We start from the raw sequence: 19195 nt of genomic DNA, 5'->3' as shown, positions 1-19195 counted from the left end.
GGGGGGGGGGGGGCGAGACACAAGGGGGAGGGAGAAGACGCAGGCAGGGGGGAAGCCAGGCACAGTGGGGACACGTGGGCTGACAGGAGGACATGGGGCTAACAGCAGGACACAGGGGCTGACAAGAAGACACAGGGGGCTGACAGGAGGACACGGGGCTGACAGGAGGACACAGGGGGCTGACAGGGGAACTCAGGGGGCTAACAGGAGGACACAGGGGGCTAACAGGTAGACATGGGGCTAACAGGAGGACACAGGGGGCTGACAGGAGGACACAGGGGGCAGACAGGAGGACACAGGGGGCTAACAGGAGGACACAGGGGGCTGACAAGAAGACACAGGGGGCTGACAGGAGGACACGGGGCTGACAGGAGGACACGGGGGGCTGACAGGGGAACTCAGGGGGCTAACAGGAGGACACAGGGGGCTAACAGGTAGACATGGGGCTAACAGGAGGACACAGGGGGCTGACAGGAGGACACAGGGGGCAGACAGGAGGACACAGGGGGCTAACAGGAGGACACAGGGGGCTGACAGGAGGACACACCTACACAAGTCCTCCCGCAGTCACCAGTTTGTCCCAAATGCCCAGCCAGAGATGGTCATTGAGCCTGACAGCCAGCCAATGACGGCACAATTCCTCAATAAGCAAATGGTGATGAGTTGAATTTTAATTGGTAGTCATTTTGCCGCAAAATTTATAATAATGATGCAAAGTCTTAATGCAAAATTTCAGACTAATGCAAAATTAATTTTGCATGTAATCGTAGTTTTCACAAAAACTTAACTTTCTCATCCCCATAAAGACTTTAATGCATTGATGCGAAAATGTGTTTTTCCATATGCAAACAATTGTCTCTTTATGCCGTATAGACTTAAATGCATTTGTGTAAAAATTATACAAAATTAAGTGAAATTAAAATTACTCACAAAATTGTATTTAAGATCAAAATCATGACTGTGAAAATTCACAAAACCAAAAATACTCACTTGGAACAACACTATAAATAACAGTTTTAAATAGATGGCAAGTCATAGGATATGAAATGACATAGTAGGGGATAAGTGATCTAGTTAACCTGGCTATGTACACTTAACCATTTGTGGATTATCCATTTGCACAAAAGTAAACAAACTGCACAGTACAGCCCGGGGGACGTCCGATGACGTCAGCGCGACGGCACGTTGGAGCGCAGAAGAGCCCGACCTGGGCAGGTCGGGTGCGCCACAGGAGGAGACCGGGAGCCTGCGGAACGGCGCCGAGGGCACATCCTGCCTGCCACGGGCTGGAGGAAGCCCCAGGTAAGTGGATTTGTATTTTTATTTTTGACAGAACGCCCGTGAACCTTCCCTTTAAGTTTTAGTTTTGTGCCAGGAGTCAGAAACAACATTCCAGGCCCCTTCTGTAGTGCAAGTTTTTGTTTACTAGGAAGGTGACAAACAAGCCATGATACCCTTTTACCAGACCCAACTAAGCAGACATCCTGAAACCTCGCAGGCATCTCTGATATGGGCATCACACAAGGTAGAATCCAGACCAAAGCCATAAATCTCCCCCAGGCAGCTTCAAAGAGAGTAACATATGCCAAAGGGGGGCAGATGGAGAGGGAATTTGATGACAACTTTAATTATTTTACTTATCTTCACAGTCAGAAGTCAATGGACATCAGAAACAGTTCACAAGTGACAATATTTGTGTTTTCTGGACTTACCGACGATGATAAACTGATCCCGTTCCTCTTCATTCTCATATTATTCATATACTTGGTAACCATTATTGGGAATGTTGGCTTAATAGCTATTGTCCTTAGTACCTCTAAACTCCACATGCCCATGTACTTCTTCTTGAGTTGCCTTAGCATGGTGGATCTCTGCTACTCTTCATCCGTAACTCCTAAAATGTTGGCCGACCTCATCTCAGTACAGAAGATCATATCATTTAATGGTTGTGCCATGCAGCTTTTCTTCTCTGTTGTTATGTCAGCCAGTGAGGTTCCCCTACTCTCTAGTATGTCATATGATCGATATGTTGCTGTCTGCCAACCACTCCACTATGTCTCCATAATGACTAAGAAGAAATGCCTTACTCTGATTGGTCTATCATACTTTTTTGGCTTTGTTATGTCGTTAATACCGACCAGTTGTGTTTTCAGTCTCCGGTATTGCGGACCAAATCTTATAGACCATTTTTATTGTGATGTTCCTTTTGTTATGCCATTGTCCTGTTCTGGAACACTCTACTGCACAATCATATCTATGTTCTTTATTGGGCTGTGTGGCCTGATTTCATTAGTAATAATTGTGACTTCATACTCTCTTATTCTTGCCACCATTATAGGTATAAAATCTTCTGAGGGCCGAAAGAAGGCATTTAGCACCTGTTCCTCCCACCTCTTGTGTGTCACCATCTTCTATATCGCAATTTTCTTTACATTCCTACAAGATCCTTCAAGTGTCAGGGAGAAACGTCATAAGGTGGTTTCTGTGTTCTATTTGGTAGTAATCCCAATGCTGAATCCTCTTATCTACAGTCTGAGGAACCAAGAGGTGAAAAACGCCATCAAGCATGGAATATACAAAAGTACACACTTGACTTAACGTCATAAACTGCTACATGAGGGTTGTTGCTGCTTTCTAAAAAAATAAATAAATGAATAAAAAATGGTGTCTATTTGTGTTGAGAGTAGGAATGTGAAGAATGGGTGGTGTTCAAGATTTGAGGAGCTTGTACAAGGAAGTCACACCTCCTTTATGTAATGATCACTTCTGACTGTGCAATATAAAACTTATCTTAGGAAGAATAAAGTATACCGGTAACTCCAGGTCAATGAAAAATTTGACAAAAACATAACTTTATTCCAAGAGAACTAAAATTTGTGGCACGAACATATTTTTTATCCAATGAGATTAAGATGACCAAATCCACCAGGCTGGCAGAAGAAGAAAAAAAACAGTTGGGATAGTATGGGGATCTAAGGATAACTAGAGTGGAATCAGTCCAACAACCTAACCACTCAATAAATGTCATTTGTAAGGGTCGGGTTAGAGGTGTATTGTCAGAAAGAGTGTCAGAAAGAGTGGATGATGGGTAGTAATGCTCATATGCCCCCAAATCATCAATTTGATTAAATCCAGCCATGGCAGAATCGGAATCTGGATATGCCGTGATCATGATTCGGATTTGTGCTCCGAATTCGACTCGAATTTTAGCCGTGATTACATGTAGAATTTGACGATTTCACATTAATAGCAAAGCCCCTACATGCTACAATCACTAAAATTGCATAAAGGTGATCAGTGGCTGCAACGTAAAAAAAGTTTTTCAAAAAGACTTTATAGCTTTTGAGAAAATCGATTTTAAAGTTTCAAATGAAAAAAGTATTTGTGATTAAAAACCCGCCAAAACCTGCCGACTTTAGAGGCTCACATCCCTGTTGCCATGATATAAACACCACATTTGCTAGATATGTTAAGTAAAACAGTGGGAACAAGCAGAATTGTTGTTGTTTTTTTTTCAAAAAGACCTTACAGTTTTTGAGAAAATCGTTTTTAAAATTTCAAAGGAAGTTTCAAAGGAAAAAGTATACATGTAAATGCGATAAATACATTAACTGTCATTTACCGCATTTAAATGCATACCATTTTCCTTTGAAACTTTAAAATTAATTTTCTCAAAAACTATAAGGTCTTTTTGAAAAATGTGGTGTTTATATCATGTAAGGGGGCTTTGCTATTCACCTCTAAAGTCGGCCGGTTTTCAGGTTATTAATCATGGCCATCCCGGTCCAAATCTGGCTCGTGATCACGGCTAAATCCGTGATCACGAGCCAGATTTGGACCAGGATCACAAGTGCATTTGGAACTGAATCCGTGAGGTGATCACAAATTTGGAATCCGACCACGTGATCATGGGTTACCTGTGATCCCGAGGCCGTGGAGAACAACACTAGTGGTCTGTAAGAGAGAGCGGCTGTTGAGTAGTTGTTGTTTGAGGGTATGATATAGGATTTCTCAAATCTGCTAATCAGAGGTTACTTGTGAGAAATACCCATCACAGAAAAGAGCTTGGTTCTTTGGTATTCCTTTAGCTTTATTTTTCTTTTGCACTCTCCTTGTTTTTATTGTTGTTTTTTATGTTTTATTTTTTTATTTTTCTATTTTTTTCCTTTTCTTTGGGATACACACTAGTAAGTAACAAATAATATAAAACAATGTATACTGATTCTTCCAACAAATGATGCAACCTGAAGCCCAACACGCAGGTAAGAGGGTGCCGGTGAAGCCCAGTACCCTTGGTTGTGCCAACCCATTAGAAGCTGAGCTGGTGAAGAAAAAAAAAGAATTACCAAATCACGCAAAGCACTGAAAGGTGTGATTTGATGCATCAGAGCAGGGGTCAGGAACCTTTTTGTCTTAGAGAGCCATAAACGCCACATATTTTAAAATGTAATTCCGTGAGAGCCAAACAATATGTTTCAAACTGGGACAGTAGGGCTCACATCCCTGTTGCCATGGTGATGTGTATACAGTTGATACACCAGGCAGCGGTAGTGTCAGACACGTCTTCAGCCAGCGGCGTAGCTAAGGAGCTGTGGGCCCCGATGCAAGTTTTACAATGGGGCCCCCCAAGTACTTCATAGTAGTCCATAATTCGATGGATATTGCGGAACCGTTTGGACCCAGTGGTCCACAACTCACAGTGCGCCATGCGACCAGCACAGCACACCTTCTGAGACGTTAATCGATCTCCTAGTCATCTCCCAGCCTGAGGTATCGATTACATAGGCAGGGAAGGTGGCACTCCAAGCGAGTTTGATATTGATTGGTTCAGCGCAAGATGATGGAATGTAAAATGTTGGGTTTTATATGATATGTCAGATATCCGCTGAGTTATGGCATACTTGGAGAAACCGCCAATTCTGTCCCTCAGACAATAGGGGCGGACTTCAGCAGCCTGAGGTCAGATTGCTAAGGGTGGAGCAACCTCTCTTGTTACCATCCACACCCTCTGGTAGAGAGAAGGTTAAAACCGACTGACACTCAGCCTGGAGAGAGAGACCCCAGCCCTCCTGTACCATCACAGATTTGGGCTGGATGATAAAAGGATTAATACCATTCCACAGAACTTTCCAGAATTGTACTACATATCTTATGTGGGACATACCACAAAGGACACGATAACTTGACAAACTGCTCAGACTGTAATCAGCTATTATTTTCATATTGAACCCTTATTATTTCTGTATCAATTTGTTTCTATTGCTATATTTTGTTCTGCATTATTTCTTTACATAAACGATTAAAAAATCGTTCGTCTAAGTGCAGTTCTGAAACAAATCTCCGCCAAAAGAATTCACATCTTCAGAGAGACATGTTACCATAACTGTTTTTGATATTAAATATTGTTAGTTTTGCTATCTCTAGAAAGGTTTTCTAATTAACCCTTTTTCCTACAGGATTTAGCTAGAGTTAGAATTAGCGCATTCACACGCTTTTATTGCGGATTGGTGGCAGCGACCTGGCCTCTATATGAGAGCACAGATTGTATCGATTGTATATACAATCTAAATTGGACTGTGTGTGGATTCACCAACCAATCCAAAAGGTTACTTTGCCTGCAGTTCTGACTGTCTTCAGGATTCCCTCAGGGTCTGAGGCTTTATGGTAAACTGCAGCAAAGGGAACAGGAATTGGTGGGTGACTGCGCATACGTCACACCTACTACTTACCTTACTTACTACCTACTAATTGTGTAGGTAACCTACTACATGAAAGTGTTAAACAATGCTGCTCGGCAGGACCGCCATCAGGGGGGGAGAGCCGACACATCAGTGACGGGCCTGGTGCCCCGGGGGGGGGGGGGGGCACCCACCTGACAACCCCCCAGCGGCGTCGCTAGGGGCTTAGGCAAAGGTGCCCTGAACGCTGGAGACACAGCCGTTGTTACTATGGCTGCGTCTCCTCTCTCCGCTGTGCTGTGTGCGGGGGGCGGGGATAGAGACATTCAGTAGCCTGGTTAGGTATCACATGGGGCCAGGCAGCCAGTGAGAGAGGAGTGAGACACTCTGCTCTCTCACTGGCTGCCCGGCCCCATGTGATCCTGGCCAGCCACACAAGTGTCTGCATCGGACTGAAAGTGATGAGAGCGATGGGCACACTGGGGAGACATGAGAGGAAAAGGCAAGTGATTTATGTCTCCAGTCCCAGCCGCCCAGCTCTCTGCATACACATGACATGGCCTGTGTCAGACTGTGCCTGTGTGCTGACGGACGCTATGTTGTGTATAGTGTAGGGTGACCATATTTTGATTTCCAAAAAAGAGGACGATCACAACAGCATGTGGGCGTGGTCATGGGTGGGGCCAAATATACAAGACCTTAGCAGTGTGCTGTCCAAGTTCGCGGGCATGGAGGGCCATTTTTTTTCCAGACCACATGGTGGTGGAGGGCCGGCGGCCGACAACAAAATGCAATCAGATTCGCAGAAGATTTCCCTACAAAATGCAATAAAATCACACAGGCAGGTGACAAATGACAATCATGGTGAGAGCTCCAGAGAAGACTGTAAAAACCATGCTAGTTAAGTACAATGATTTAGTATTGTGGCTGAACTAGATGGCTGTAGGTCTTCTGTTCAACCTAAAACTGTAACTGCTGAGAAAAGACAAGGTATACATGCAGTACTGAACGTTTTGCCATTCATTTGCCCATACTGAAATCTGGATATCTCAGTGATTTAACTGAACACTTTGGGGTTAATTTAAGCTAACAAAGGTGTTTGTGATGAAGTGCAGGAAAACAGGAGGCTCTGCCAGTCCCTCACACAAGTCAGAAAGCAGCCCTCCAGGAGTCTAGGGACTGTCAAAAACTTTTCAACTTTTTAACGCCTTATCCACACATGCAGTCATTATAACAATGGGGAGAGACCAGACAGATATTTGCCCAGGGACCTGTGCTAAACAGTTAGCACGGCTTTGTGAATCAAGCCCTAAGTGTGAACTAGCCCATTAATTAACATGAGTTCTCAGTTTTTCTGTCCAGAGAAAATGTGTACAATATTTGCCCAGGGACCCTCCAGGTAAGCTCTGAATCATGCTGTGTATATTTACAAGCTTGCCTGCCCTCTAATTGCACTTTTATCAGCTAGCCTAGTATTTCACATGCCTTACAACAACTAACCTGAATACACCAGACCTGCCCTACATCACTGAATGAAAGGCTGCCTGGGGGGAAATTGCCCCCCTTCCCAGTCTGCTCCTGACTCACACACTGAACAAAGCAGCTCTTCTGCAGCTGGGCTCCCTCTGCTCTGTGTTCAGCTCTCTTCACCTTCACCCGGACATTTCAAAATCCCGGGAGGACGGCCCGGACAGGTCGTAAAAAGTGGACCTGTCCGGGCAAAAGAGGACGCCTGGTCAGCCTAGTATAGTGTACGAGTCCTCTGACCTCCCACACTGACCTGACAACCCTGTGCCCACATTACTGTGATGATTGGTGGGCAGGGGATACTCTTTTATTACTAACTGATTCTTATCTGCAGCTCAGGGAGCAGGAACAATCCGCACAGAGGTCAGGTATACTCTGTGTAATGGCTCACCCCCCTTCCTTTCACTATTCAGTCTCACTGACTGACCTGCCCTCTGCTCTTTTATGTGCTCTGCTCACTCCAGCCTGCATTTTCTTTTAACCCTTTCACTGCTTGTCCTAGCTTCTTAAGCTTTGTGTATCCTAATTTAATAATTTGTAGCTGCTGCTGGTCTCCTATTAAGAATGTCTTAAAGTGTACCAGCGATGATTGACACTGCAATATACATACCTGGGGCTTCCTCCCACCCCATGCGCACAGATCGCTCCCACGCCGCCGTCCTCCGCTGCCTGCTGCTCCGGTATCGGGTGCCGTTAGTTCTGCCAGTCTGCACCAGAGAAGTGTGCCCTCTATGTATCTCTCCGGTGGCCACTGGAGAGATACGTAAAGAGAGCAGTTCCTCTTGTGCAGACTGGCCTCGACTGGCTGAACTAATGGGACCCAATACCAGAGCTGCAGGCAGCAGAGGACGGCGGCGTGGGAGCAATCTGTGTGCATGGGGCTGGAGGAAGCCCCAGGTATGTATAAAACAGTATCAATCATCTCTTGTTTCCTTTAAGGGTGCCATACATCAGCAACTTGGCAGCTGATCGACCATCTGATTCAATAATTATTGAGTCGGATGAAAGTCTTTGCTGCCAAATGCATTCCCGATTGAAGATTGGCTGCATATATCGGTCAAGATGTAGGGCCGAGTTTCTAGATTGAGTGAGCGATGGTAACAGTGAACGATATCGGGGCAAGCAACAAAGGTGTCCTATATGGGTCCGGGTGGTGGTGGTGGGGGGGGGGGGTGCCCAGGCCTGATGATGTGTGAGGGTCTCTCTCTCTCTCTCTCTCTCTCTCTCTCTCTCTCTCTCTCTCTCCCCCTTCGAAAAAGATTTTTGCCCATTGAAGGTGATTTTGGCTTCTGCTCGGATATCTGAACTACCTATCCGCCCGGATTTCAAATTTCAGATGGGAAATCCAAGTTTGTTTGGATAGTCTATTCAGATTTAAAAAAATATCCGGATTGCTATTCAAAGTTTGGATAGTGGACAAAGTTCGGATTATCTGGGTAGTTCAGATATCCGAAATCTTGCTGAGCACCACTGGTGTTAAAATTGGCCAATCATTAACCAAACAAAATTGGACGTGTACCAAGCTTTAGTTGCTGACTGTAGCAATATATCAGACTTGTATGTATTGACAACCCTCTTTTCCCCCTCATAGGATCAGCATTTAGAATGGAATGCATGTGTTTATCGGTCATTGGCTACCTTTAAACGCCTCTGTTGAGACAGAAGAAAAGTATAGTTCATCTTAACATTGTCTCTATACACTAAACATAACTGAAACAAACAATAAGCATTCTAATTATAAACACTAATTGGTTTGTGGAGTAAAATAATTAATGATCAGCACCTGGTCAGATGGGATTACTTTCTACTCCCAAACCAAACATGCTCACTATAAATAGCCTACAGATTCTCTGATGTCAGCGTTCTCGATGAAAAGGTGAGTGATTCACAGCAGAATTAGAGGCATGAAAAGAGCTTCGTCTATTAGCATTTCATATAGTGACGAGGCAAGGAAACTGCCCACCTGGATACACAGAAATATTCTGCCTTTCTGAAGCCGTGAAAGTGTTTGGGTTTAAATCTCACTGTCCCTTGCTCCTCCTGTCCCACCTTCAGGTCTTGTGTATGGATCTGGGCAATCACTGGTGCTATTCAATAACTCAAAGGCCCATGTGCAATATACGTTTTCTCCTGAGTTTTCACCCAGGTGATATTTTCACAACTTAAAGAGGAAAATCTTAAAACACATAAAAATAAGAAATACATTTCTTCCAGAGTAAAATGAGCCATAAGTTACTTCTCTTCTATGTTGCTGTCACTTACAGTAGGTAGAAGAAATCTGACATTACCGACAGGTTTTGGGCTAGTCCATCTCTCCATAGGGGATTCTCAGCATGACCTTTATTCTTTATAAAGACACGCCCTGAAAAAGATTTATACAAACATGCTGGCCAGCCTCCCTGCTCACTGTACACTTTTTTGGCAGTTGGACAGAGCATCTGCCATTCACTAAGTGCATTTTGAAAATAAAGAAATCTCTGTGAACCCCCCATGAGGAGATGGGCTAGTTAAAAACCTACACACATTTTAGACCCTGTTTAGAGACCAAAATAAAACTTAACCTTTATTTCATTTGCAATAAAATCATTGCTATTGATTTATAATATTGTTTAGTTACTTTTGTACATAAACCTAGTTTGGGAGTTTTTAAGTTGAGTTGTAAGGGATATACTGTATTTGTAGTGATCTCCTCACACCTCCCAAAAACTAGGCACTAAAGGTAATACAATGCTATGTTACTTCTAGTAATAAAAAGACCCTCCACCTAAAACCGACATGTTTCGGCTCTTTAAAAATAGAGCCGTCGTCAGGGCTAACTATGAAAAAGTGCTTAGGGTGCAAAGTGCATAGTGAAGATAAACACAGCTATCTATAAATACATAGTAAAGAAAACAAAAAAGTGAGAGCTGTGCTCTCTAGCAATGTCAGCTATCAAATGAGGCTTCATCTTAGCCTCCTTTATATACCCTTAAAGATGGGCGGTTATAAGAAATTAGTACCTCCCATCTAAACCATTCTCTCCTATTGGTCAAAGTGATTGTCAATCACCAAGGCAGTACACTTATTGGTTGTTCATATTTCTCCATATGTTTTCAAACGGCCCTTTTCCAGGTTCCCCACTGTCCAGAAAAGTCATAGTGTACGCCTTACCGTCTGCGCAAACACCTGACGCTATGCAGATATCCTAAAAATCCGTTTGTCAAGCAAAACTCCGTGTTCGGCGATAGCTCCCATAGATTTACATTGGGAATCTCCCATTGGTTGTATAGAGTCATGTGGTTAAGCGTCATATCACCCTCACCGTTCATTTGTCCGCTAGTATCCTCCGCTGGCAATACAGTGCCACCATTGGTCAAATGCTACCATGTGATCAAACGTCACTTAGCTCCCATTCCTTGCCAATAAACATAGTGCGTCTCCGCATCATCGTTGGGCGGAAGGCGCTTGCAGAGGAAGGGAGGCGTGGTCTCCCCCAGGCTTCAGTATTGCCATAGTAACAAGCCCCATACGTATCCGTGCGTCGCCGCCATATCAACAGGCGGGGACGCTACAATAATACGGAGGGAGGAGGCGTGGTGAAGTATGCGCATCCCTGTTGTCCTGACAACGGCTTACAATCCAATCTCAGTTCAGACACATCTTTACATGTCCTATCCATAAATACTTATTTCAACACACGGTTCATTTCCCTATACATAATGGAACTCTACGCCTGGAAGTTTACTTGCTTTCACTGATTTAAAGCTCACCATATGCTTAAATCTATCCACTCTCCAATAGAGATATTCAAATGTGAATATATTTATGAATACACATAGGGGTGTTAGGTACAAACATATTCTCCATGACAGAGCTGCTCTCAGGTGAAACTTTCCGCTCCATAATTCATGACAACTCCTACTAAGTATGCAACTGTATTCTATGATAAAGAATGAAGCATCTATAATCTCTCATTCTAGCCAGCTATATATATTGACATATCATAACATATTGATCTCAGGGTGGTCTACATTGAGCAAAGGCAATTAGCCCGTTGATAAAGCCATGATATGTATATTAGAGCACACCTACTAATCCAATACTACTTATTCCTCATGGAGGGTGTTAATAAAAAGTTATTCATAAGGTGAGTATATCTAGCATATTTTTAGATTTTATTAGCTTTTAACTCATTTAAATTAAATCCAGGTGAGTAAAGGATATTTTCCTTTTGTTGATCATTGTTGCGCATTTCAAAAACTTCAGAACATTTAAAGTTCAAATAAAGGGGGTGTAGGTAAATCCCTCGTTTAATCCCCTCGGGCTCATAGTTCCCAAGCGATAGATCCATTTTGCCTCCAACTGTCGTAATTTAAGATCCAGATTCCCTCCCCTGGGGCCCATTTTCCATTGTTGTAGGACAAAAAATTTAACACACCTTTCATTTCCCCCATGTACTTCTCTAAAGTGTCTCGACACCGGGGTATCTTTTGGGTTTCTTATATTCCCCAGGTGTTCCAAGATTCTCTGTTTCACTTGTCTTGTTGTCTCCCCTATATATAAAAGGGGACAGGGACATTCAATTCCATATATCACACCCTCTGTCTCACAATTAAAGAAATCCAATATCTGATATGATCTCCCATCTTTAGGGGCCACAAAATCCTTACATGTTTTCACATTGATACACGCCTTACAACGCCCACATTTGTACATGCCTTTTAACGGCTTCTCAAGCCATGTTTTCTTTATTGGTTTATTTGATGTTGGTAAGAAAGAATGTACCAGTTGATCACCAATATTCTTTCCCCTTCTGTAGGTGAACATAGGGGTATTTGGGAGAATCTCTTTTAATTGATTGTCCAGTTCCAGGACAGTCCAGTGTTTCTTTACAATCTTTTTAATCTCATCTGAATCCTGGGAAAAAGTGCTTATAATTCGCATTTTGCTGTTCTGTGTGCTGTCCTGTCTTTCCCTCGGTATAAGGAGGTCTTCCCTTTTAATTTCTCTTACTTGGTTGAAAGCTTCATCAATTACAGCATTTGGGTACCCCCTTTCTTTGAATTTGTTTTTTAAGGTAACACATTCATCTTTAAAATCGGTTTCATTAGAGCAATTTCTTCGTGCTCGAATATATTGACCTTTTGGGATCCCCTTTTTCAGTGGAATGGGATGGTGACTGTCCCAAGACAGTAGAGAATTTGTAGATGTTGGTTTACGGTAGATTTTAGTTTCCAAACTCCCGTTTGATGATTTCCTTATCTCGACGTCCAAGAAATTTAGTGCATTTTTTTTCAATTTCAAAAGTAAAGAACATTCCTATCTCATTCTGGTTTAGGCGGTGTACAAATTCCACAAACTTTGATCTGGGGCCGTCCCACAAAACGAATATATCGTCTATGAAACGACCCCAGAACAATATCGATGTCGTATATTCTGTCATTTCAGTTGAGAAGACCATTGTATCCTCCCACCACCCAAGAAATAAATTAGCATAGGATGGTGCGCAGCTAGTTCCCATCGCACAGCCTCGACTCTGAATGTAAAACTTATTCTGAAAGAGGAAGTAATTGTGATTTAAGATGAATTTCAACATTTCAATGATCAATGCGGAGTGTTCACGCAAATGGACACTCCTGCTCTGCAGAAAGTAACTAGTAGCCTTCAGGCCCAAATTGTGTTTGATATTGTTATAAAGTGACTCTACATCCAAGCTGGCTAGCCATACATCCTCGGACACATTTAGACCCTGCAATCTGTTCAGCAAATCCATAGTATCTCTAATATATGATGGGAGGCTCGTTACAAATGGCCTTAAAAAGAAATCAACATATTTACTAATCTGTTCCGTGAGGCAACCGTTTCCTGAGATTATTGGTCTTCCCGGAGGGTCTGTCAGTCTTTTATGTATCTTAGGGAGGGAATAAAAAGTGGCTATTGTCGGATGTTTAGTTAATAAATTCTGTAGATCATTTTTTGTCAAAATTTCTTTTCTTACGGCCTCATTCAGAAGTAACTCTAATTCACCATAGTATGCTTGTGTTGGATTCTGTTCAATTCTCGCATAATGTTCTCTATTATTTAATATCTGCATGCACATACTGATGTACTGATCTTTACTGATCTAGTTAAAAACCTGTCAGTTCTGACAGACCTACTGTAAGTGACAGCAACATAGGAGAAAAGTAATTTATGGCTCATTTTACTCTGGAAGAAACGTACTTCTTAAATTTATATGTGTACATATATTTTAAATGTTAAGATTTTTGCGACAGAGGTCCTTTAAATGCCTGTTAAGTCACCAGCAAGCAAGAAAATACTTAAAATAAATTTGATTGTACTTTTTCACCAACTTTTGGGTACTTTCTTCAATTGTAAAATACTGAAAGTTAGTTTCAAGAGAAGATGAACATTATCTGCTGAGAGATAACTCAGGGGGAAAAGTTAATTGCATATGGGCCAAAGCGTTGATACTTTTAACTAAGTTATTTCATTACACTTTTTTTTGCAGTTTGCTGTTTTGGCATCTGTCTTTGCTGCTGGAGATCATTCTAGACATTTACTGTTACATGAAATTCTAAGGTGCAGCTTCTTATCAGCCTTCCCAGCTAGGCCCAGGGGGTTTACTTTGCCTAAACTGATTTACACATGATGCACTACCATTTTTTTATTTTCTAAATCTTAGCATGCCCCCTAATCTGGTGCATTATTTTGCACTATTATAACTGAGGTTATATATAGTTTTGCGTTGTTAAAACAGAAGGTATCTAGGATAATTTAGCTTTAAAGTGATCTCCAGACTAAAAATCTACTCAGCAGCACTGGAAAGGCCTGGTGTTTCTTTAATAATTTTTACAGCGTCAAAACTTTGTTTTTCTTACCCAAGCCTCATTTCTAGCTGCACAGAAGAAAACTGCCCCGGCATTTTTCCCCTGATGCTGTGCAAAGCATGATGGGATTTCTGATGTTGTTGTTCTCGTTCTTCTGTTTTGGTGCAAATTTTTTATTTTGAATTTGGGATTTGTAGCCTAGCTCATGCTGTCTCATGCTCCCTGTCACCTCCTTTCAATCAAAAAGATGGCTGCCAAATGAAATCACAAACCTTTGCCTGTTCGTTTAAAACAGGGTGGGTAAGAGATTATATTACCTATCTATTTTAATTAACATAACTAATGTAACTTAATGACAGTATGCTTGTTTAGGCTGAAGTTCCTCATTAAGTGATCAACTGTGCACTGATGAGGACCAAAAGTCTGACTGAATGTTGTGTTGATAAGTCTCTTCTGAGGCAGAGGCGAGAGAGGCTCCAGCCTCAGGGGGCAGCGTAGGAGGGGGCACAGGGCGGGGCCGAGGCAGAGGCGAGAGAGGCTCCAGCCTCAGGGCGCAATGCAGGAGGGGCACACAACTCACTCAGCTGTCATTCCTAATTGTGTATGAAGCAGAGAGAAATAAGAAAAGGGGATACATGGCAGTGACTGCAAGCCAGATAACTAGAGATTAAGGTGTCGGGGCCCTGGGGCGCCTATTAGTCTAATAGCAATCAGTGTGTGACGGCTGGGGTGGGAGGGATGGAGGGGGGGCCTCTTAGTGTAATAGCAATCAGTGTGTGACGGCTGGGGTGGGAGGGATGGAGGAGGGGCCTCTTAGTGTAATAGCAATCAGTGTGTGACGGCTGGGAGGAATGGGGAGGGGCCTCTTAGTGTAATAGCAATCAGTGTGTGACGGCTGGGGTGGGAGGGATGGAGGAGGGCACCTATTAGTCTAATAGCAATCAGTGTGTGACGGCTGGGGTGGGAGGGATGGAGGAGGGGCCTCTTAGTGTAATAGCAATCAGTGTGTGACGGCTGGGAGGGATGGGGAGGGGCCTCTTAGTGTAATAGCAATCAGTGTGTGACGGCTGGGGTGGGAGGGATGGAGGAGGGCGCCTATTAGTCTAATAGCAATCAGTGTGTGACGGCTGGGGTGGGAGGGATGGAGGAGGGCGCCTATTAGTCTAATAGCAATCAGTGTGTGACGGCTGGGGTGGGAGGGATGGAGGAGGGGCCTCTTAGTGTAATAGCAATCAGTGTGTGACGGCTGGGAGGGATGGGGAGGGGCCTCTTAGTGTAATAGCAATCAGTGTGTGACGGCTGGGGTGGGAGGGATGGAGGAGGGCGCCTATTAGTCTAATAGCAATCAGTGTGTGACGGCTGGGGTGGGAGGGATGGAGGAGGGGCCTCTTAGTGTAATAGCAATCGGTGTGTGACGGCTGGGAGGGATGGGGAGGGGCCTCTTAGTGTAATAGCAATCAGTGTGTGACGGCTGGGGTGGGAGGGATGAGGAGGGGCCTCTTAGTGTAATAGCAATCAGTGTGTGATGGCTGGGGTGGGAGGGATGGAGGGGCCTCTTAGTCTAATAGCAATCAGTGTGTGACGGCTGGGGTGGGAGGGATGGAAGGGCACACTTTGATGTCTCAGCCTTGGGTGCTGGAGGACCTTGTCCCGGCTCTGACTCTCTATATTTATAAGTTACGGGCTCACTGTACACCAGCGACTCTGGATGTAAGCCTGGCTTTCAGGGGCAGAAAGAGATGATTTGCATATTCAGGAGTGCTGCATCATGGGAAACCACAGTTGCTCACTTAATGAGTAACTTTAACCTAGGATTGAACTTCATCCCAGTCAGTAGCTGATACCCCCTTTCCTATTAGAAATCTTTACCTTTTCTGGAATAGATCATGGGGGGGGGGGGTCTGTATGGCAGAAATTGTGATGAAACCCCTCCCACAGTGTGATGTCATAACCGTGGTCCTGAAGTTAGCTGTCTGTGAACCTTGTTTCATTGCATTGTGGGAAATTGCGCCCTTTTCCTTCTTCTGTGCATAGAACTCTCGGTAACAAACATTCTGCACAGACCTAAAGTTGTCACCACCAGTGATACATTTCAGAATGTAAATCAGGGAGAGGAAAGACGTTAGAATTGGCAAACACTGACTAAATAATCTATAAGCGGATATTGTAAACAATAAGCAATTTTGTTCATGATGTTATTTTCACTACAGTTCCTCGTTAAAATTATATGTAGTGTTGCTTTTTAGCCAGGGGGATTTTCGGTTTCTTTTACCCTCTTATACTTTCCTAGTGGTCCTGCGTCATCATGAGCGATCTGGATATTTTGTAGTAATGTATATGGAAAGGTCCTGAAGCGCCTACTGCAAGTCGTATTCAACTTAGCATTTCTTATTTGCTCTGAAAGATTCTTTACTACGTAAAACCCTACTACCAGAAAAGTACCAGGAATGAAAAAATGGTAGCAGAACAGCATTCAAACAGTTAACCACAGTACTTTTACTCTTCAATGGGAATCTTAGCTCCAGTCTGAAGTTGAGGAAGTGATTACATTATCTTGTTTCTATTTCCTTATCAGCCACTATTAGTAAACAGCAGTGCTTCAGCTATATACGGGAAGAAAGTGTACACTGAAGATTCTCACTGGATAAATGATTATATATAAATGCAGCAGCTTTGCAATACATTACAATGGCAGCTTTCAGAAGAGATAAACTGTACTTTGGGAACTTGTAATTTGTAAATGGACAATAACACTTATGCACTAGAGCAAATATGACATCTGTATATGTATATGTGATATCTGTAAAAAGTAGAAAAATGTATTACTGAATTCTATGTCTTATGAGTTTAAGAGTAGTTCAAATGTCTTAAAATGGTAATCAGTACTTACATTATTGATTTAACTCTATTAACACTGGCATATCATCTTTTCAGCCTTAACCTCTTCATTATTTCACTAAAGGGACTATCTGGGTTAGTTTAATGCATATTTTGTAAGAAGTGTATTGTTAGGCTTTGGTTAGGCTGACCAGATGTCCTCTTTTCCCCCCGGACAGGTCCTGCCAGGTTTTTGAAATGTCTCCAGTGAAGAGAGCCGAACACAGAGCGAGTCAGAAGAGCCGATTGAAGAGACAGAGAGCCGAACAGCCAAGACTCAGTCCAGTGATTTCCCCAGAGCCTATCAGCTGGGCAGTAGTGTGGTCCGGATCATGAATGATTCGGATTTATGATCTGGATCTTTTTTGTTAGTCGAATCATCCGGATCATTTGTTCATTGTAATGATCCGGATGATTCGACTCACAAAAAAGATCCGGATCACAGATCCGAATCGTTCATGATCCGGACAACACTACTGCCCAGCTGATAGGCTCTGGGGAAAACACTGGACTGAGTCTTGGCTGTTCGGCTCTCTGTCTCTTCAATCGGCTCTTCTGACTCGCTCTGTGTTCGGCTCTCTTCACCCGGGACATTTCAAAAACCTGTGAGGACCTGTCCGGGGAAAAAAAGACATCTGGTCAGCCTAGCTTTGTGTGAGAATACGCGGAAAAGCCGTCGCAAGTACTCAGAGTAAGGCTGCTGATTCCGCGTTCAACAGGGCAGCTTGCGCGCGGAGACCTGCATTCACTGGCTTGACGGAGCGCGGAGAAACCGCCGCATGCCCAGAGAACAGGGCGGCGGATTCCGCGTCCGACGCGGCGGTTTGCACGCATAGGCCTACTTCTGTCAGTACTGCTGAACGCGGAGAAAACGCCGCACGCTCGGACAGCGGTATGGCGGATTCCGCATCCAAAACAGCAGAGGCATTACAACACATGTCTGGTGTGGCTGGGACTGATAGTCCACACAGGTTCATAAGGACGCGTGTGCGCGCGGAGAGGCAGAGCATTTATGACAGCCAGAAGGGTGCCAGCTGACCAGGCCGGTCAGCTGACAATTCTTTCAGTTTTCATTGGTCCAGCACTTAGGGGAGGCGCAGGAGAGCGCTGGTGTATATATACTGGATGCTGGTCATTCCTCTGGTGTCTGGCGTTGCGATCACTACGTGGTAGCACTCAGACCTTGTCAGTATCTGTGTTTCATTAGACCAGTTTCCAAGGTGTTGATGACCAAGGAACTTACACCTTAGTCTAGGAAATTCTGTTATCATCTGTGTTATTATCTAGACCAGTTTCCAAGGTGTTGATGACCAAGGAACTCACACCTTAGTCTAGGAATTGTTGATTATTTGTTATGACCTTCTGCTTTCCTGACCATTCTTCTGATCTCTGATTTTGTACCTTTGTCATTCTGATACTCTGTTGCCAAACTCGGCTAGTCTTTAGATTCCGTATCTGTCTCCTGTCTCTGTACCTGATCTGTCTGTCTGTTGCCGACCTGGCCTGTCCGACCTCGAGAACTATCTTCCCCGTTTGGAGATAGTTCACAGACCTGTCAGTGACACTTCACCATTGGTGTCACTCACTCTCTGGTCCTTCCCACTCTCAGCCTGGCTCCGCCCCCTGGGGAGCATCAGGTCATTGGAAGAAATCTGTTCTCTGAGCAGTATCTCTTACTGCCCTGTACCCCTTTTGGGGATCCTCCTCAAAGTATTACTGTTGCACCAAACACTCGTATTACTCAGGTGTCCAGAGGATAGAGATATATCTGATTATCGGTGATACTGCAGATCATCAATAATCGGGTATATTCTGCATTCTCGGTGATACTGCAGATGACCGGTAATCAGATTCTCTCTGTGTTACACCGATCGTTACACTTTGGTGGTGGGTGGTTATGCTGTGTGGGGGCAGTATTTTACACCTGAGAGATGGGTGGGGGGGAGGGATTTGCTTATATTTTTTTTTGTTTGTTCGTTTATTTGTTCATTTACGTTTTATTTTCTTGAAGGGAGGATACATTTAGCATGGGGTGTGAAGGTTGAGGCCTAAAAAATGTGCTCAATTTTGAGGGGCATTTTTTTAATTTATTTTTTTTAGCTACATGGGAGTTAGCTAGGTTGAAGCAAACCTTAACTAAAAATAAACTTAATTAATTATATGAGTAGTAGCCGTTGTATATAGAACTTTCCTGGTGTCTCATAATCTTATATACACTTTTACAGAAGCCATGTCGGTATGTTATTATCTGTGAGGTTTTTAGCACCATCTTGTGATCAGGATTGTTTGTTCAGTCACATCAAA

General features: G+C 43.5%; 1 protein-coding gene across 1 annotated transcript; it reads left to right on the top strand.

Moving 5' to 3' along the window:
- The first annotated feature begins 1659 nt into the window (after positions 1–1659).
- LOC137561842 (olfactory receptor 5AR1-like) lies at positions 1660–2598 on the top strand. Its single transcript, XM_068273198.1, has one exon. The coding sequence runs from the start codon at positions 1660–1662 to the stop codon at positions 2596–2598; it is 939 nt and encodes a 312-aa protein (XP_068129299.1).
- The last annotated feature ends 16597 nt before the right edge of the window (positions 2599–19195 follow it).

The sequence above is a fragment of the Hyperolius riggenbachi genome, chromosome 3 (assembly GCF_040937935.1).
Source record: "Hyperolius riggenbachi isolate aHypRig1 chromosome 3, aHypRig1.pri, whole genome shotgun sequence".
In the NCBI taxonomy this organism is placed as follows: Eukaryota; Metazoa; Chordata; class Amphibia; order Anura; family Hyperoliidae; genus Hyperolius; species Hyperolius riggenbachi.
This window is presented reverse-complemented; position numbering and strand designations above follow the sequence as displayed.

What these genes read in the sequence shown, in the direction of transcription:
- LOC137561842 (XM_068273198.1), top strand. Translation starts at nt 1,660, where the DNA reads ATGGACATCAGAAACAGTTCACAAGTGACAATATTTGTGTTTTCTGGA.